The sequence below is a fragment of the Miniopterus natalensis genome, chromosome 4 (assembly GCF_054644295.1).
Source record: "Miniopterus natalensis isolate mMinNat1 chromosome 4, mMinNat1.hap1, whole genome shotgun sequence".
Lineage (NCBI taxonomy): Eukaryota > Metazoa > Chordata > Mammalia > Chiroptera > Miniopteridae > Miniopterus > Miniopterus natalensis.
The window spans coordinates 65,815,931-65,832,603 of NC_142084.1; the positions used below are offsets into that span (position 1 = coordinate 65,815,931).

Below are 16,673 nucleotides of genomic sequence, written 5' to 3' on the forward strand. Positions count from 1 at the left end.
TAGAACTGCCTCGGGAACTTGTACTTAGGTGAGGGACAAGCTCAGGCTATTCGCTTTGTTTGTATCGGCACATCAGAAGTGACCAGAAATCCACATACAGGGGAGTGCGTCACTGCTTTGGTGTGGTCATTCTTATTGCAGTGCTTGAGACTACTTTTAGAAAGAGAGAAAGGCCACTTGTCCAAAGCCACCCAAAATAAACCACTGGCAGAAACTGAACCCAGGTCCCACTGAACACAAGACCCCTGCTCCTAACCACTGAAGCACAAGGCCTGGACTGTTGGGGAGGCCTTAGACCACAGTCCACATGGCCACGAGTGCAGGGGTGAAACTGCCATGGCAAGAGGTGAGAGCTTCCATCCTGCTGCCCCCAAAAAGGCCTGGCAGAAGTATGGGGAGGGAGGTTGGACCGACCTGGACATTCCTAGGAATTAGCCTGACATCTCAGGCATTCCCAGTCAACAGCCAAGGTCTTGTGGAACTGGGTAGGGAAGTTTTCCACCTGCAGTTTCCAGCCGAGAGGGGAAGTCTGGATCACTCGGGACAGGGATTCAAAAGTAGTGCCTGCTGCCAAATTTCATTTCCAGCAGCTTTATCGTCCACGAAATTGAACAGGTCTCCAAATATAGAACACCTAGCAATGCTAGAAAAAAATAAATGCATAACCAACTTGAAAGAAAATAGGGGAAGCCCCAGAAATATCACTGGAAAGCTGAAAAACAGAGCCCAGATCCCAACATCAGCAATAAAAGGGGTTTGGGTTTTCGCTGCCATGTAGGGACAGAGCCACTGAGCTGAGAATGAACCCAAATGGGCTCAGGCTGGGACTCCTGGGGCACTTGGTGGGAGCAAAAGCAAATATCATCTAGGACTGGCCTGTAAAGTAGACCATCCAGGAGTCCCACAGATAAAAGCCCCAAGCTGGCCACCCGTTCTCCTATCCGAGATTACAAAACAATCGATCACAAGGAGGAATACGAAGATAGAACAAGATGCCTATGAGCTTCAGGTGCTAATGTGTCTGATGGAAACTCTAAGATGCTTAAAATAAGAATGTGAAAGAAGAGATGAAAAACAATAAGGCCAAAACACTCAAAACAGACCAGCTGCGCTGGCCAGTGTGGCTCAGTTGGTTGAGCATCATCCTATGCACTAGGTGATTGCCAGTTTGATTCCCAGTCGGCACATGCGCAGGTTTCGGGTTTGGTCCCAGGTCAAGGTGCATATGAGGGGCAATCAATGTTTCCCTCTCTCTCTCTCCCTTCCCCTCTCTAAAAGTCAATAAAAACAATTAAAAAACAAACAAAAAGCAGACCAGTTGATCTGAAAAAGAAACTAAGCTGAAGACAGAACTGGCAAAGTGAAAGAGAGACCTGAAGAAATCACCCCATGTGCAAAATAAGTTCTAAGAGACATCTAAAGGTTCCAGAAGGAGGGCTCGGGGGAAATGAAAGAAGTAAATTGAGAAGAACGCTGCTTAGGTTTTTCCAGCTTATTAATGTCGGGTCCTGGGATTCAGGGAGCAAGGTGACAGATGGACAGTGGGAACCATGGCAGTGAGTGTGTGGAATTCAAGAGTACATGAACTTCTGAAGACTAGAGCTTATTTATTGGGCAGAAGAGTGGGGGCCAGCCCCTCACTCCTTGAGGGAGAAGTGCATCTTGTCATTGATCATCTTGCGCTCAGGGTTGAGGCGCTTGAGAATCTGGGCAAGCACATTCACTGTCTGCTCGCTGCTCAGCCCTGTCTTCTTGGTCTGGAACTTTTTCAGCAGGTCCTTGGTGGTCATGGGCTTCCGCGTCAAGTAGCGGCGCACAGCATCCTCAGTCACCTGCACATCACTGAGGAGCCCAGTGGAGAGTGGGGAGATGAGTGGGAGGCCCTCCCTCCCAGGGGCCCCGATCCTGCCCCTGCTGTCCTCACCAACTTACCCGCTGCTGGGGGTTGACTTCCCAGACTGGGGCTGAGGGGTTGACTTCCCAGACAGGCTCTGGGGCCCGCTGTCCAGCCGCAACCGCTTGGCTGCTGTCGTCTCATTTGTCCGCTTTCCTGTGGGAGCAGAGGCAGGGCTGAGTATTAGAAATGGGACTGGACATGTCCCAGGACTCCAGGCTGAGTGGTGCCTGGATTATGAATACAAAAGGCTCTGGGGCAGATAGGTTTCTGCCCCTTAATCTGGCCTCAGATACGCTCAATGCACAGGACAAGAACAGAGGTCAAGAAGGTGCAGTGGGGCGTGACCGGACGTGGCCCAGCGGCTGAGCATCGACCTAGGATCCAGGAGATCAGGGTTCGATATCTGGTCGGGGCACATGCCTGGGTTGCGGGTTAGGCAGCCAATCAATGACTCTCTCATCATTGATGTTTCTATCTTTCTCTCTCTCTCTCTCTCCCCCCCTTCCTTTCCTCTCTCTGAAATCAATAAAGATATGGTTTAAAAAAAAAAAAAAAAAAAAGGAATCGTAACTTTATTCTCTTTCATTCATTTAAAAAAAAAAACACAAATAAAAAGATGCAGTGGGACAGGAAGGCCACTCACCTTGCTCCAGCTTGCTGGCAGCTGCCCGAAGGGTGGAGGAAGTGTTGCCACTCTCTGTGCTGGGTGTGCCCGGCCGGCTATTGCCCCTTGAGCTGCCCCCTGACGGCTTCCGTTCCCTCTTGGGGGGAGTCTTCTTTTTCTGCAAATTTCAGGGTTGCAGATATGAGTCTGGAAACAGACACCAAGGCTGACACCCCTCCCCTCAACCTTAGGGGCTGGGCCTTACAGCCATGAAGAGAGCTGAGGAAGCCTCACTGTCGATGTCACTCTCTTCTGAGCTGTCAGACTCATCACTGCTGTCTGTATGGGGCCAAAGAAGGGATGTCAGGACCAGACACACCCATAGCCACCCTCAGCTCTTTCTCAGATAAGGGGGTCTGGGAGGGAGCAGAGGGGCAGAAGTCTTGAAAGCCAAGCCCACCTCTCTTCCGCTTCTTCTCCTGTGGCGTGGGCACCTTCTTCTCCTCCTCCTCCTCCTTGTCCTCCTCAGGCGGCTTCTCCTCCTCGCTCTCCTCGCTGCTTTCGCTCTGCTCATCCACGCCCTTGGGGCCCTCCTCCTGCTGGGTGACCTTGGGCTTGCCCTCCAGCTCTTCTTCAGAGCTGCTGTTTAGACAGAGAACAGGAAGAAGGTGAGTGAACTCTTCCTCCAGGCTGGCAGGTCTCCCACCTGCCTCCCACCTGCCTAACCTGGAGCCGTCAGACATGTAGTCCACCTCCTGACCCTCGAAGTCCCCATCATCACTGTCCTCAAAGGCCTCATCATCTGACCCCTTCTTCTTCTTCTTCTTCCGGCCCGCCTTAGTTGTCAGTGCCTTCTTCTTGGTCTTGGGGGCTTTGCCACCTGGGTAAGTGGAGGGGGGCTGAGCACTCATCATGGTTTGTATATTCGATGATACTGAGATATCTCATGCCTTGACAAAGCGGGAGAGACCAGGGCTAGCCAATTCTTAAGATAAGACAAAGGGCTTGCTTAGGGGCACACCTCTTCTGTGCAAAACAAACCAACCTGGGACCTGTACCCCTTGGACACACCCCTTCTCTAATCTCACACTCAGAGCCACTGTCTCCTGCCCTAAATTACCCTTGGAGCCCAGAGACCATAGGAATTATTCGAACTGGTGGATCCTAAGTGATCTCCCTCCGCTGCCTTGTCTTTCCCTTGGAAACCCCAATAAAGGCCATGGCCAAATCCTTCCCATCATTCATATCTTTTTTTAAATAATTTTTTATTGATTTTTTTTTTTTTTAGAGAAAGAGGAAGGGAAAGAGAGAAAAACAGTGATGTGAGAAACATCAATTGGCTGCCTCCCATCAAGCACCCCAACCACAGATTGAGCCTGCAACCTGGGCATGTGCCCAGACAGGGAATTGAACTGGGGCATGGGATGAAGCACAACCAACTTAACCACACCGTCCAGGGCCCATCACTCATTTCTGCCTCCTACTCATTCTGGTGCTTCCCCAAGTGGCCCTGCATGGCATGCTGTGCCTGCCTCGCATCTCCCGGGAAACTATAACTAAATTTTTTTTTCAATGGCATTAATCTCTCTGTGTTGTTATTCAGCCACTTTTATAAAGTAAGATTCAGGCACAACCCAGGCAGCTGTGCTGACCACTCCAGCCACCAGAGGGGTCTCTGCCCAGGCTCACCCTCCTCGCCGCTGGCTTCGCTGTCATCAGATGACATCTCCAGGTCGTCCTCCAAGTCGTGGATGCGCAGTTCGCTGGCCTTCTTGCGGCCACGTTTGTCCTTCTCCTCATCCTCCTCATCCTGATCCTGGTCCTTGAGCCGCCGCTGCTGCATGATGCTAAAGTGGTTCAAGACTTTGTTCCTCCTGCGGGCAGGGATTGGGAGTACAGTGGGGTCTGATAACAGGCCTCCCGGCACCTCACTGGGTGTTCCCCAGAGGGGAACCACAGACATGACTTAGGTGATAAGAAGGATAATGTGACCCCAGGGGACTCACAAATAGCATGGAATACCCTGAAATCACACGGGAAGAGCTGACCCTTCTTTAGTTCCCTCTGCCCCAAGCCCCTCAAGGAGGTGTTGGTGTGGTGTTGGCATCCCAGCACCTCTCCAGCTCTAGATCAATCTCAGGTCCACACCAAGACACATCATAATTAAAATGGCAAAGTTTAAAGACAAAGAAAGGATCTTAAAAGCTGCAAAAGAAATAGTTACGTACAAGGGAGCTCCCATAAGACTGTCAGCTGATTTCTCAGCAGAAACATTTCATTTCAAATAGAAAGAGAAAAAAACAAACGTTGGGGTAGCAATACTTATATCAGACAAAAGAGACTTCAAAACAAAGGCCATAATAAGACCAATCTCAAGCAACAGATACCTGCAGGTGATCCAGCCATGGACCTCCTGCCTGGGGGAACTCAAAGCATCCAGGGACACCCTGCCCTGCTCTGCCAATGTGTGCTCAGTTACTACCTCCTTAGCCCTCACAGGACCCTGTTCATCCCTGATGGTTTGGTGTCTGTCTCCCCACTGGACTGAGAGCTCCCTGAGGACCTGGTGGGGTCTGGCTTGGTCACTACCGAGTCCCCAGCTCCCAGCTGGTCATAAAGTTATGGTGACCCACCTCATTTCCAATTATTTTGGTTTTCCACTGGGAAAGCTGGGAGACAACACTGTCTGCATCCTGCCTCCTTCCCAGCCCAGCCCAGGCTCACTTACCTCTCCCATTCCTCCTCAGCCTCCTCGGCAGTAAGCGTACGGTGCCGGGCCAACGGCGTGAAGTTGTACCAGTTGTGCACTGGGAAAGCCTCGAAGGCCCCATCAGGGCACTGGGTGAAGATATAGTAGGACGTGTTCTCTGTCACACCTCCCTTCTTTATACCCTTGAATCTGCAAAGAGCCATGGTCACAACCTGGCCAGACGGACCAGCCCTGGCCCACCCATGCCCCCAGGCCTGCCCCCTCTACAGAGCTGGTTTCTCTGAGCAAAACCAGAGGCTGGGAGGCTTTGGGCTAGCCCCTGAACTGTCAGAGCCTTTGATTGCCAAATCTGGAAAGCACGACCAGTGTTCCCACCCTGCAGAGCGGGCTCAGGGCTCCCTGCATTGTACATATCATGGTCCTTTCATAAAAGGAACATGTTAGATAAACTGTGCAGTCAGACCCCTCTGATCTGCCTTCAGGCTCCTCCTCGGGCCTGAACCACTGCCAGCCTCCTCCTGGCATCTACCCTCACACTCTTCCCACACAAAAGTCCAGGCAACCTTACAGAGTGCCCCTTCCCTGCCTACTGCCTTCAAGGTGGCCCCTGGCTGTATATGATGAGGGCAGGTGCCCGGGCTTCCTGCATCCTGGCCCTTAGAGCTCCTATGCAAGCACCAACTTGGTTCATCTTTAAAAATTAAACCCCATGAGGGAGGACAAGCTGTCACCCGTGCTGTGCATATGGGGCATACAAATTCTGGGAGAGCACCCCACAGAGTGAGGGCATGTGAGAGGACAAGGATGGGCACCTGCTGCCATCACTACTTACTTCCTGCCCGATTTGCCATTGACTCGGAGCAGCCAGGGCTGGTCCTCGGGCCGGAACTCCTTGAGGACGATGCCGTACTTCTTCCTCCGAGCCTCCTCCCGAAGCTTGCGGTTGAACTCGCTGCCCGCACCTGACTCGGGCATCTCCTCCTCTTGGTAAATCTTCTTGTTGCTCAGGTCTCGCTCTAGTCGGGCCTGGGGGGGACAGGATGGGAGAAGCAGGAAGCAAAATCTCTCATTAGAGTGCCTACCTTTGCTCAGGTTGTGCCCCTACCCCCAAGTACACCCTTTACTCTCCCCAAGCTGAGCTACAGACACTCCAAGCCAATACCCTGTTTGGCAAAAAAAAGTAGAAAGTTGGTACTCAGTCAATGTGAGTGAAGGGATATGGGCAAGCTTTGTGCTATGTCTATTTGTGCAACTTTTTGAAAGTCTGAAATTATTTCCAAATAAAAGTGAAAAAAAAGAAACAAACAAACACAGTAAGATCACTGTGGTGGTAAAACAAAAACAACAATGAAAACAACCTGCTTGGAACTGAACTTCCTCTCTCTGCATTCAACTCTAAACTGCCCCAGGAATTCACATGCCATTAAAGTCTGAGGTTTTCCAAATTTCAATCTCTGGACAATTTAACAGTAGATATTATTTTATTTACTTTAAATATATCTTTATTGATTTCAGAGAGAAAGGAGAGGGGCAGAGAGATTGAAACATCAATGATGAGAATCATCACTGATTGGCTGCCTCCTGCACACCCCCAACTGGGGATTAAGCCCACAACCCAGGCATGTGCCCTGACCTGGAATCAAACCACAATCTCCTGGATCCTAGGTCTATGCTCAACTGCTGAGTCACACCTAGCTGGGTGGTAGATATTATTTTAAAATGTATGTCTGTAATTCTGCCCTGGTCCTCACCTCTCAATAGCCAATCCACCAACAAACCCTGTCAGCTCCACCTCCAAAACCCACTATAATTCAATCATTTCTCATTACCTGTTTGCTTCAAAGCCCCATCATTGCTTATCAGGACCACACTGTCACCTCCACCCTTCTTCATCTGCCCTCCACACCTCAGCAAGGAGGTCACTTTACAAAATCCCTGTTTAAAATCCTTAATGGCTTCTGCTATAGCCTGAATATTTGTGTCTCTGTCCCAAAATGCATATATTGAAACCTAACACCCGTGGGATGTTATCTTGGGAGGTGATTTTGTCATGAGGGTGGAGCCCTTATACAAAAGAATCCCAGAGAGTTCCCTTGCCCCCTTCCTCGAGGACACATCAAAAAGACTACTGTCTATGAACCAGAAAGCAAGTCTTACCAGACACCGAATCTGCTGGCGCATTAATCTTGGACTTCCAGCCTCCTGAACTGTTAGCAATAAATGTCTGTTGTTTATATGATGTTCTGTTAGAGCAGCCCCAAAAGACTAAGACAACATCCAAAGTCCTTTCCAGAGCCTCTGACAATGGCGGCTGTGAGAGGATGTAGCCTCCTCCCTTGCCCAGATAAATCTAGGCCAAAAATGCCCATTAGTGGGCACAATTTCTAAATGTTCTCCTTTTAGGAGAAGACCTCTTGTAGGGACTGACAGATTTTTACTCAGAGCCCAGCAGCTCAACCTGGACCTTAGTCACCATTTATCTCCACTGGAGAAGTGCTGGGGAAACTAAGCCTTAGTTACTATCACAGCCATGACATCCACGATCAAGTTCTCATCCCCTTCAGAACCAGCACTTACCTGATTCCAAGTAGCAAAGTTGACTTTATCAGCTGCATTGAAGGCCATGATGTTATATTTTTTGGTTGTATTTCTGGAATTGTAAAGAAGAGGCAGTGATCACTCAATCAATCATTAAACAAACCCTCCTGGGTTCAGCCCTTTGTGGCAGGCAATGCTGAGAACCCTTAAAACATGCCAGAGGTTCCCAGTCTGTCAGGGAAGCCAGATCCATACTCTCAACCCCACGCAGAAAAAGGGACAAAGATTTAGGGGAACTCAAGATGTGGGGATAATCAGGAACTCAGCCCTAGGCAGGAGGAAGGGCAAGCAGGGAATGCTTCCTGGAGGAGGAAAAATACTGGAACTGGATTTGGGGATCAACAAGAATCCACCAGCAGAGTCACAGGTGGGGAAAAGGCATTCCTGGCAGAGGGAATGTTAGGCCAGGGGCTGCATATTAATGTACTCATTCATTCATTCATTCATTCATTCATTCATTCCATTCAAAAAACAATGATACCCCCCGAGTCCTCAGCTCAACCCCAGCCCTGCCCTCAGGTCGCTGCCAGTCTGAAGGGCTAACCACAGGCAGCGCTGGGTACGCCTAGAGGCTCTTACAGGTTTTAATTCTTTTGGGGCGGGGCGGGGGGGAGTGGAGGTGGGGTTAGAGACTTACTTGGGAACTCGAACGACATATTCAGTGATATTGTGGCTGCCGGGGCCCTGCAGGAAGAGAAAGCGGGATGGTGAGTGAAGGGCTGCAGAGGCCGTCGGAACCCCTGGACCCCGCCTCATACTTACGAAGGCCGCCATGGGCAAGGGTGGGTGGTTCGGGTATGGTCCAATCCGGGTCCTTTTCGCCTGTCCTGCGGTCCCCGACCCTCAGACAGGGGAAAGCCGCCCTCGTGGTGTCGGGTCTTTGGCCCGGATCGAAGACCCCAAGTCCGAGGTGCCACCGATCCTGAGTAAAGCTACCCGGAAGCGCTGCGGGGTCAGCGGTCCGCCTTAGTGGCGGCTCCTAACACATCTGCGCCTGCGCCTAACCTGAAAGAGAAATTCTCCCGCGGGCCGCGTCACGATGGCAGCCTCTTCCTCCACTCCGGGCCCCTCAACGAACTGTCACCTAGCCTCCTCGTGCCTTTCGCACGGACGAGCCAGCCCAAGGCTGAAATAAATACCTTCTGGAGCTCGCGCGTCCACTGACTGCTTTATATAGCGCAGTTAATCTAACCGTGGCGTGGTCACGCCCTCCCGTGACGTCAGCACGCAAAGGCAGCGGGGCATCCTGGGAGGGGAGGGAGACCTCTCTCCGAACACCGGCTCTCGGAGCCTCTGTCTGCTCCGCCCCACTCCGGAAGTGAGTCCAAGGAGGCCGCGTCACCATAGCAACCGAGGCCTCTCTGGCGCCCAGTAGCTGAGGCTCCACCTGAGCCTCACTGGAGTTCATTTCTTCTCCCTGCCCCGTGGGGCACCATCATCTTGCTAAATGATTGGGCCAGGCGCCCTTGTGACGTAGAGCCGAGCCCGAAGGAGTCAGAGCCTGAGCGGAGATGGGGTGCGACAACCCCAGAGGCAGCTGGCAGGATGGGTCGGTGCAAATACAAGCTACCCCAGATGGGCAGGCCCCTGAGGCCCCAGGAGAAGGGTAACATCGTTGGGGGGCTGCTTACTGGGGGACGGGGCGGGGAAGGAGGCTATGGAGGGCAGGAGGGTGGTACAGGTACCCCACCCCACTTGACCAGGTATGCACCGCTCCTCGCCCACACCATAGTAGTAACACAGCTGAACATGCTCACAGATCAGCTATTCATCAATCCCCTTGAGCGTCTGCTGTGCTGGGTTCAGGGTGGTCCAGAGTGACTGTCAATCCAGCTCCCTGGCCTCTTGGAGATTGCAGTGTAGTCGAGGAGACAGTCTCAGAAAATGGTGCCTACAACTCAGGAGATGTCACAGGAAAAGCACAGCTGGCTCTGAGGAGTCAGGGAAGAGGGGAGGTTTAAGCTGGGCCCTGCGGGATGCATAGGAGTTGACTAAGAAAAGGCAGAGGGAAGCAAGACACTAAAATTGCATCATAAACTACAACACCCCTTAAGCTCCTCACTCACTGCTATTATGTCAGGAAGTGTAAACTACTAAAAATATAGGAACAAATGAGACAGATATAGTCCTTGCCTCGTGGAGTACACTGGCTGGGAGGCAAAATAAATAAACAGGCAAAGTCATCACTGATCATAGCCATTGCTGTGGAGGAAATTGCATTCCAACACAGGGAATGATGATGGGTGTGTTGCAACCTGAAGGCAGTGAGGCAGGGATTTCCCAGATGGAGGGAACAGCTGTGGGGGAAATGAGCTTGGCAAGTTCAAGGGACAGAAAGGAGGCCAGGAGGCTGCTGGGGCTGGACCAGAGTAAAGGAAGGGGATGGTGATATGGGATGAGTCTGGGGGATGGGCAAGTCCCTGCCCCTATCTGAGCCTCAGTTTCCTCAACTGTAAAATGGGATGATAGAGTTACTATGGTGCCTCAAGGAGATGCTGCATGCAAGGGGCCTAGCCCGCTCAGGTTCACGTCCTCACCCATAGAACCCACAGCAGCAGTAATGTATGCCAAGCCTGGATACACCCTCAGATACCACCCTAGGGCAAAAGTGGGTATGCCAGCAGACCTGTGTCTGGTGTCACACCAAGGACATGAACTGAGCTGTGGACACAATCACATCAGTGCCCAGTGACCCCTACAGGCACCAACCACTCTCCCTCTGTCTTCCCCGGGCACTGCAGACATCCTCAGGTCCCTCCATCTTTGTGATGGGTGGCCCCGGCTGTGGCAAAGGGACGCAGTGCAGGACCATGGCGGTTAATTATGGGTTCTGCCATGTGGGGCTGAGCCAGCTGCTGTGGCAGGAGACCCAAGGCATTACCTAGCCGGGGCAGAAAATTTGTGACATCATGCTACAGGGGCTCCTGGTGCCCAGGGTGAGAGTTCATGAGTGCAGGGGAAGAGGGAAGAAAGGGATGCATTGGGACAGACTTCTGGGAAAGGCCCCATGGAAGCTCCCCACCTCAACACTGTTTTGTTGCCCTGAGCCTCTGTGTCCTCATCTGTAAAACAGGAGAGCAACTGGACCCACAGCAAGTCTGCTGAGGGTTAGATGTCACCATTCTTTTTTTTTTAATCCTTACTCAGGGACATGGGTGTGTGTTTTTTGTTTGCTTTTTAGAGAGAGGAAGAGCGGGGGAGAGAGAGAAACATCTATGTGAGAGAGAAAGAAACATCGATCAGTTGCCTCCCACATGTGCCCCGACCAGGGATGGAACCGGAAACCTTCTGGTGTACAGGATGACGCTCCAACCAGCTGAGCCACACCGGCCAGGGCTAGATGACATCATTCTTACATAGTGCTTGGTGGAGTGCCTGACACTTAAGAAGTGCTCAATAAAATTAATTAGCATTTATTCCCTGATTACATATACCATTGGCCCCTTCTCTACACCTATTTCCTCACCTGTAAAATGAAGGTCACCCTAGTACCTATCTGTAAGGTGGTAGTGATGAGTAAATGAGACCCAGCCTGGCACGTGGTGGACAACAGACAGTTGCTGTGTCCATTTCTTAGAAACTTCTGGAAGCCTCAGGGCATCAAAAGAGACTCAAAATCTCAGGTATGGGGTGGGGTAGCTGTTCCCTGAATTCACCTGAGGTCCAGACTGAGGAAGAGAATTTGCCAAGGTGACCTTGTACACAAAGGCCCCTGGCCACTGATCCACCTATCCCTTTCCTTCCTAGATATGATCAATGACAACATGCTGTCTTGCCGGAGAGCCAGGGCTTCCTTGTGGATCGCTTTCCCCCGGAGCTGAAGCAGGCCATGGAGTCTGAGCACATTGTGAGTGGCCCAGAAGTGTGGGAGGGTATGAGGCACGAAGCTATTCTTCCCTCCCCTTGAATGGAGGTCTGAAGGGGTGAGACTCAGGGGAGAGGAGATGACCGGAGGGAAATGGAATTTTGTATTATCAAGGGATAGTCAGGTTGTTGGAAGCATCTAGGACCCAGGTGAATAGCTAAAGAGCTCTACGAGGGCAGGGAAAATGTCATTTTAATATCTCCTGCACAGTTTCTGCCCACTGAGTAGCAGGGGGTTTAGCAGCATCTCTGGGCTGTAAAGATGAAATCCAATTCTTCATTCATCTATTTATCCCATCACCTCTGTTTATCTATTTATTCCCCAAAGAGTCCTTGAGAACAGGCTCTGTCCTGGGGAGTTCATGAGACAAACTTGGTCCCTCCTCTTAGGATGCCAACAGCCAGAGCAGTAAGTGGCATGTAAAACAAAAAATTTCTCATAGCAGTAAGTGCAGTGGACAGAAGAACAGAAGACAGAGTGATGTCCTGGAGGGATACTATTTCAGTTTGGGTGGTCCAGGTGGCCCCCATGAAGCAGGCGCACTGGAGAGCGGAGCGATAAAGGAGGAACTAGCCCATGCTGGGCAAGTTGGAGTGAATTTCTTCAAGTTATTTTTACACATCAGCAATGCTGACTTTATGAAAAGGCCCATCCAGGTCCCTGAATGGCAAAGATTGGAGCATCCGGAAACGGCTGAGCAGGAAAAGAGAAACCAAGGCAGGCTGTAGGCCTCTAGGTTTTTGCTGGATTCCAGTTGAAATGTCTTCAAAGAAGTCCAGGTGGGAATCAAACAAAGGTTGCTGGGCCAGGACAGCTGCCCCTGGGCAGTGGGGCGCTGCCCTTTGTCTGCACCTCTGTTGGAGCATTTCTGGACTTCTCTGCCCTCCTCAGCCCTGGGCCAGCAGCTGCCCTAAAGTAGGCTCCCAGTCACAAATGCCAGATGAATGGACTCCACAAGTGGCTGCAAAGTCTTGGAACAGAGGTTATAAACCCCCAGTCTTTGGGCCTCATTTGATCCACTGATGTGTTCAGTTTAACTCTAGTTTTTGACCCTTTTATAATTTTAAATTAGTGGCCCACTCTCAACAAACAGGAGATGCCACATCAAAACTCCCAGCTTCTCTTGAAAACCACCTGACTTGGCAACGTGGGGCCTGCATGTCCCCATGGTGAGAGCAGTGTAAACTGGTCCTGATCTTTTTACTGAGCCCAGCACAGGGATGCTTCTCGCACTGTTAGCATCCCACTTTTTCAAGGAGATTGGCAGTTTTTTTACCTGGGTCACACAATTTAGGTAGTGGAGGCAGGACTGGGTTCAGAGTCTGGCCTGGCCCTTGGTGGGCACCGGTTGTCCAGTGAATACACAGGAAGTCCCCCAGGGTGCACGCTGCTCAGTGGTGGTGGGGAGGATCAGACAATCCATGTTTAACTGATTATTGTAAACAGGTTGGACTAAAACACTTGATATTTCTCCCAAAGTTGTCACCTGCACTGGGGGACAAAAGATGATTTTAAGGGATTCATAGAACGTTAAAAAATAATCATGTAGCCCTGGCCAGTGTGTCTGAGTGGTTAGAGTATGGGCCCCCGAAAGGGTCCAGGGTTCGATTCCTGATCAAGGGCACGTACCTGGGTTGCAAGTTCGATCCCTGGCCCTAGTAGGGGCACGTGTGGGAGGCAACCAATCAATGTGTCTCTCTCACATCAATGTTTCTCTGTCTCTGTCTCTCTCTCTCTCCTTTCTTCCTTTTGAACAATAAACACCTTTATTACATGAACTAAAATAGCCCTCCTATTTTATTTGCTTTTCTGGGCCTTGATTTTTCTCAGCTAGAACTCCAGCTCCTTGCCCTCTGGCACATAGCCCTCTGTGCAGCCCCACTGGCCTGGTCTTGAAATGAAGCATGCAAGAAGCTTGCCCCTCTGGAACTGCTCGTCTGGAAGACTGCTGACTTTGGCATTCTTTTCCCTTTCATCGTATTTCTTCTGAATTTTCTTTGATTGTTTAAAATTTCTCCCTCCTCAGGAACCAGCTTGGCCCCCTTCTTGTGGCCCAGGGACAGTGCAGAGTGGGACTTGTACCACAGTCGGTGGGATGTGCTGTCAATGAGCCTGATGCAATTCTTTAGTAGGGTTGTGGTGCAGACCAGTTGTTCGATGCATTGTAGACATCAATGACCCTTATTCTGAGAGCACAATCCTCGGGGCCCCAGGAGAAGGTGCCCACAGCCAGCCTCAAAGCATACTTCTTGCTGCCTCCCTGCATGTGGACTAGGGGCCAATCTTAGTGCTGACAACAGGGTGCCCCAGCTCATATTTTCCCTTCCCGTCGTGGCGCTTTCTCTTGCCCTCGACCTTGTAGCACTTGTGCCATTTGTCCCAAAAGATGCCCATGGCTTGGTGCTGGCTGGAAAGTTCTTTTTCCGTCCAATTCTGATGCTGCAGGGCTGTGATCCTCTCTGTTCCTCAATGGTCTGCTTCTTCCCCTGTTTGCTGGTACATGAATCAGTGTGAGTTTTGTGCAGAGCGCTGCAATTATTTCAGGAGGCTCCTTTGCCACACTCTTAGTAAGGGGTCTATTTTGACCTGAATTGTGCCCACCTCCCCATCCATATGTTGAGGTGCTAACCCCCATGACCTCAGAATATGGCTGTATTTGGAGACAGGGTCTTTAAAGAGGTGATTAAGTTAAAAGTCGTCATTTAGGTGGTCACTAATCCAATATGACTGGTGCCCTTATAAGAAAAGATCAGGATATAGACACACACAGAGGGAAGACCACTGAGGACAGAGGGAGAAGACGGCATCTACAGGCCAAGAAGAGAGGCTTGGGGGAAACTTACCCTGCTGACACCTTGATTTTGGACTTCCAGCCTCCAGAACTGTGAGAAAATAGAATTTCTGTTGTTTGAGTTACCCAATCTGTGATTTTTTTGTCGAGGCAGGCATCCCTAAACAATCTACAGAGTCAGATTGTGACTGGTATAAAATGCTCATCAACCTCTTATTTTGTGGTTTTGCAACTTTCTTTTCTGGTCATTTTTTTCTACATTGATTAGCTGGAATTCTTCCCTAAAGAAGAAATTTCCATCCTCAACGAGGGCTATTTGGTTATCCTGAAATATAGTTCCTACCAGACAGGTATTTTCAGACCAAGGTATTGGTATTATAGTTATCTCCAGTGGTGGCAATGAGTTTTGTTATTTTGTTTTCCTTTGTTTTGTTCTCGCTCATCATTATGAACTCATGGGTCTTCATATATCTAATGGGTGTCAATCAACTGAAGTCTTTTTTGTTGGTGGTGCTCAAGTTTTCACATCTTTGGCCAAGAGGAGCCCTTTCACACTGTCACTTGTGTCCTTTTCGACATAAGGACAAAAGCTGTTTTAAAAATTGCTTTCTTATGCAAGACTTCCCACCCCCCTTTCACATTTCCCACCCAGTCCTGGAATGGTCCATTTCTCCAAGGAGCTCTTTTCTAGCGCTGTCCAGTCTAGGTGCCAGAGGTATGCATTGCTACTGGGTTGTCATTGGTTCTAGGCTTTTCCAATGGACAGAGCCAGGAAACACGCACTTTTGAAAGGGGAAAAAGAAATCACAAGTTCATATTGATATTTCCAGCTTATACTTAACATCACCCGTGCTTTCTCTTTTCTCTTTCCCTAAAAATTTTCGTTCCTAATACCATGAACATACTTGTTTGCATAATCCCACTAGATGCAAAATAGTTTCCAAATAATATATCAACATTAATGACTAAGAATGAAACTACTGAAGGAAGTTTAAGATTTATTTGCAGCTCTGGTTTTCCTACTATCTTACTATGGATGTACTATAAAATACAGGGTTGCTTGAGAAAATTATTTTCTCTGTGTAGTTATGGTATGGCACTGACAAACAGTTGGGCACATTCGTTTCAGTTTGATTTTTTTAAGGATTGTTTTTTAGAATTTTTGAATTTGTAAATTAATGATTTCAAAGTCAAAGCCACATAAAAAGATATATCCAGAGAGCTCATTACCATTCATTCCTGTCTGCCACCCACCCCAAATTATGCCCTTCTTTCCCCATCAACCACTTTCATTAGTTTTTGGGTTGTCTTTCTGATGTTTCTTTTTGCAAATATAAAGGTGTATATATGTGTCCCTACTTCTCGCACAAAAACTAGCATTCTATAAATACTAGTTTTATTTTTTTTTAATTATTTTTATTTTTTTTTAATTATTTTTATTTTTTTTTAGTTTTCTTTATTTTTTTAACTTTACAATGTACTCCGAAAATGTTCCATTTCACAACTAATATTCCATTGTATGGCAGTGGCATTCTTCATTCGGGGGCACCAGGTTGTTGGACAATTTAATGACAGACAATAAGCTGTTTGCAGTCTTTTGATACTACAAACTGCCCCACCTTTGGGTGTCGTTTGATATTTTTGCTGGTACCTTTAGGAGTGGGGTTGCTGGATTAAAAAGAAATGCATAGGTCATTTTGCTACTTATCACCTCAGTTTTCATTCTGCATTGCCAGCAGCAATAGATAATAGTGCCCATTTCCTCACAGCCACAACAGAGAATGCTGCCAAACTTTTGGATATTTGTCAACTTCCTTACCTGCTTAGGTGTGAAATGGTATTTTGATATAGTTTTTGTTTTTTTAATTCTCACCTGAGGACACGTTTAGAGATGTGAAGGGAGAGAGGAACAACTGATGTGAGAGAGAAATACTGACTGCCTTCTGCACACTTCCTGACTGGGGATCAAACTCGAAACCCAGGCATCAAACCAGGAATCGAACTGGCAACCTTTCTGTGCATGAGATGACCCTCAACCAACTGAGCCACTCCAGCCGGACTTTGATGTACTTTTAATGGGCATTACTTACTTTTTAAACAATTAGACTTATTGGGGTATATTGGTTAATAAGATTATATAGGTTTCAAGTGTATATTTCTATTATACATGATCTGTAGTATATTCTGTAGTATATTCTGGTAGAGCCA

The 16,673-nt window shown here is 49.1% G+C and overlaps 1 protein-coding gene and 2 pseudogenes across 2 annotated transcripts; 1 reads left to right on the forward strand and 2 right to left on the reverse strand.

The window, feature by feature from the left end:
- Nucleotides 1-1,560: 1,560 nt before the first annotated feature.
- Nucleotides 1,561-9,009, reverse strand: GTF2F1 (general transcription factor IIF subunit 1). 2 transcript variants are annotated; one of them, XM_016197911.2, is made up of 13 exons: nt 8,949-9,009; nt 8,572-8,814; nt 8,447-8,493; nt 7,789-7,861; nt 6,044-6,237; nt 5,230-5,400; nt 4,191-4,375; nt 3,228-3,381; nt 2,962-3,143; nt 2,767-2,840; nt 2,541-2,679; nt 1,933-2,050; nt 1,620-1,842 (listed from the first exon to the last, which is right to left on the reverse strand). In XM_016197911.2, the coding sequence occupies exons 2-13, from the start codon at nt 8,581-8,583 to the stop codon at nt 1,638-1,640; spliced, it is 1,554 nt and encodes a 517-aa protein (XP_016053397.1). In that variant the 5' UTR covers nt 8,584-8,814; nt 8,949-9,009; the 3' UTR covers nt 1,620-1,637. The 2 variants fall into 2 exon arrangements, with proteins under 2 accessions (XP_016053396.1, XP_016053397.1); XM_016197910.2 differs by lacking the exon at nt 8,949-9,009 and having other exon boundaries at nt 1,561-1,842; nt 8,572-8,941.
- Nucleotides 9,010-9,175: 166 nt separating this feature from the next.
- On the forward strand, nt 9,176-12,588 carry LOC148093328 (adenylate kinase isoenzyme 1-like; annotated as a pseudogene).
- Nucleotides 12,589-13,471: 883 nt separating this feature from the next.
- On the reverse strand, nt 13,472-14,068 carry LOC107525709 (small ribosomal subunit protein eS8 pseudogene; annotated as a pseudogene).
- Between the last annotated feature and the right edge of the window lie 2,605 nt (nt 14,069-16,673).

What these genes read in the sequence shown, in the direction of transcription:
- GTF2F1 (XM_016197910.2), bottom strand. An exon ending in ACTTTGCTACTTGGAATCAG is followed by an intron (nt 6,238 to 7,788) that starts GTAAGTGCTGGT and finishes TGTCCCCCCCAG; the next exon opens with GCCCGACTAGAGCGAGACCT. An exon ending in GCTGAGGAGGAATGGGAGAG is followed by an intron (nt 4,376 to 5,229) that starts GTAAGTGAGCCT and finishes CCCTGCCCGCAG; the next exon opens with GAGGAACAAAGTCTTGAACC.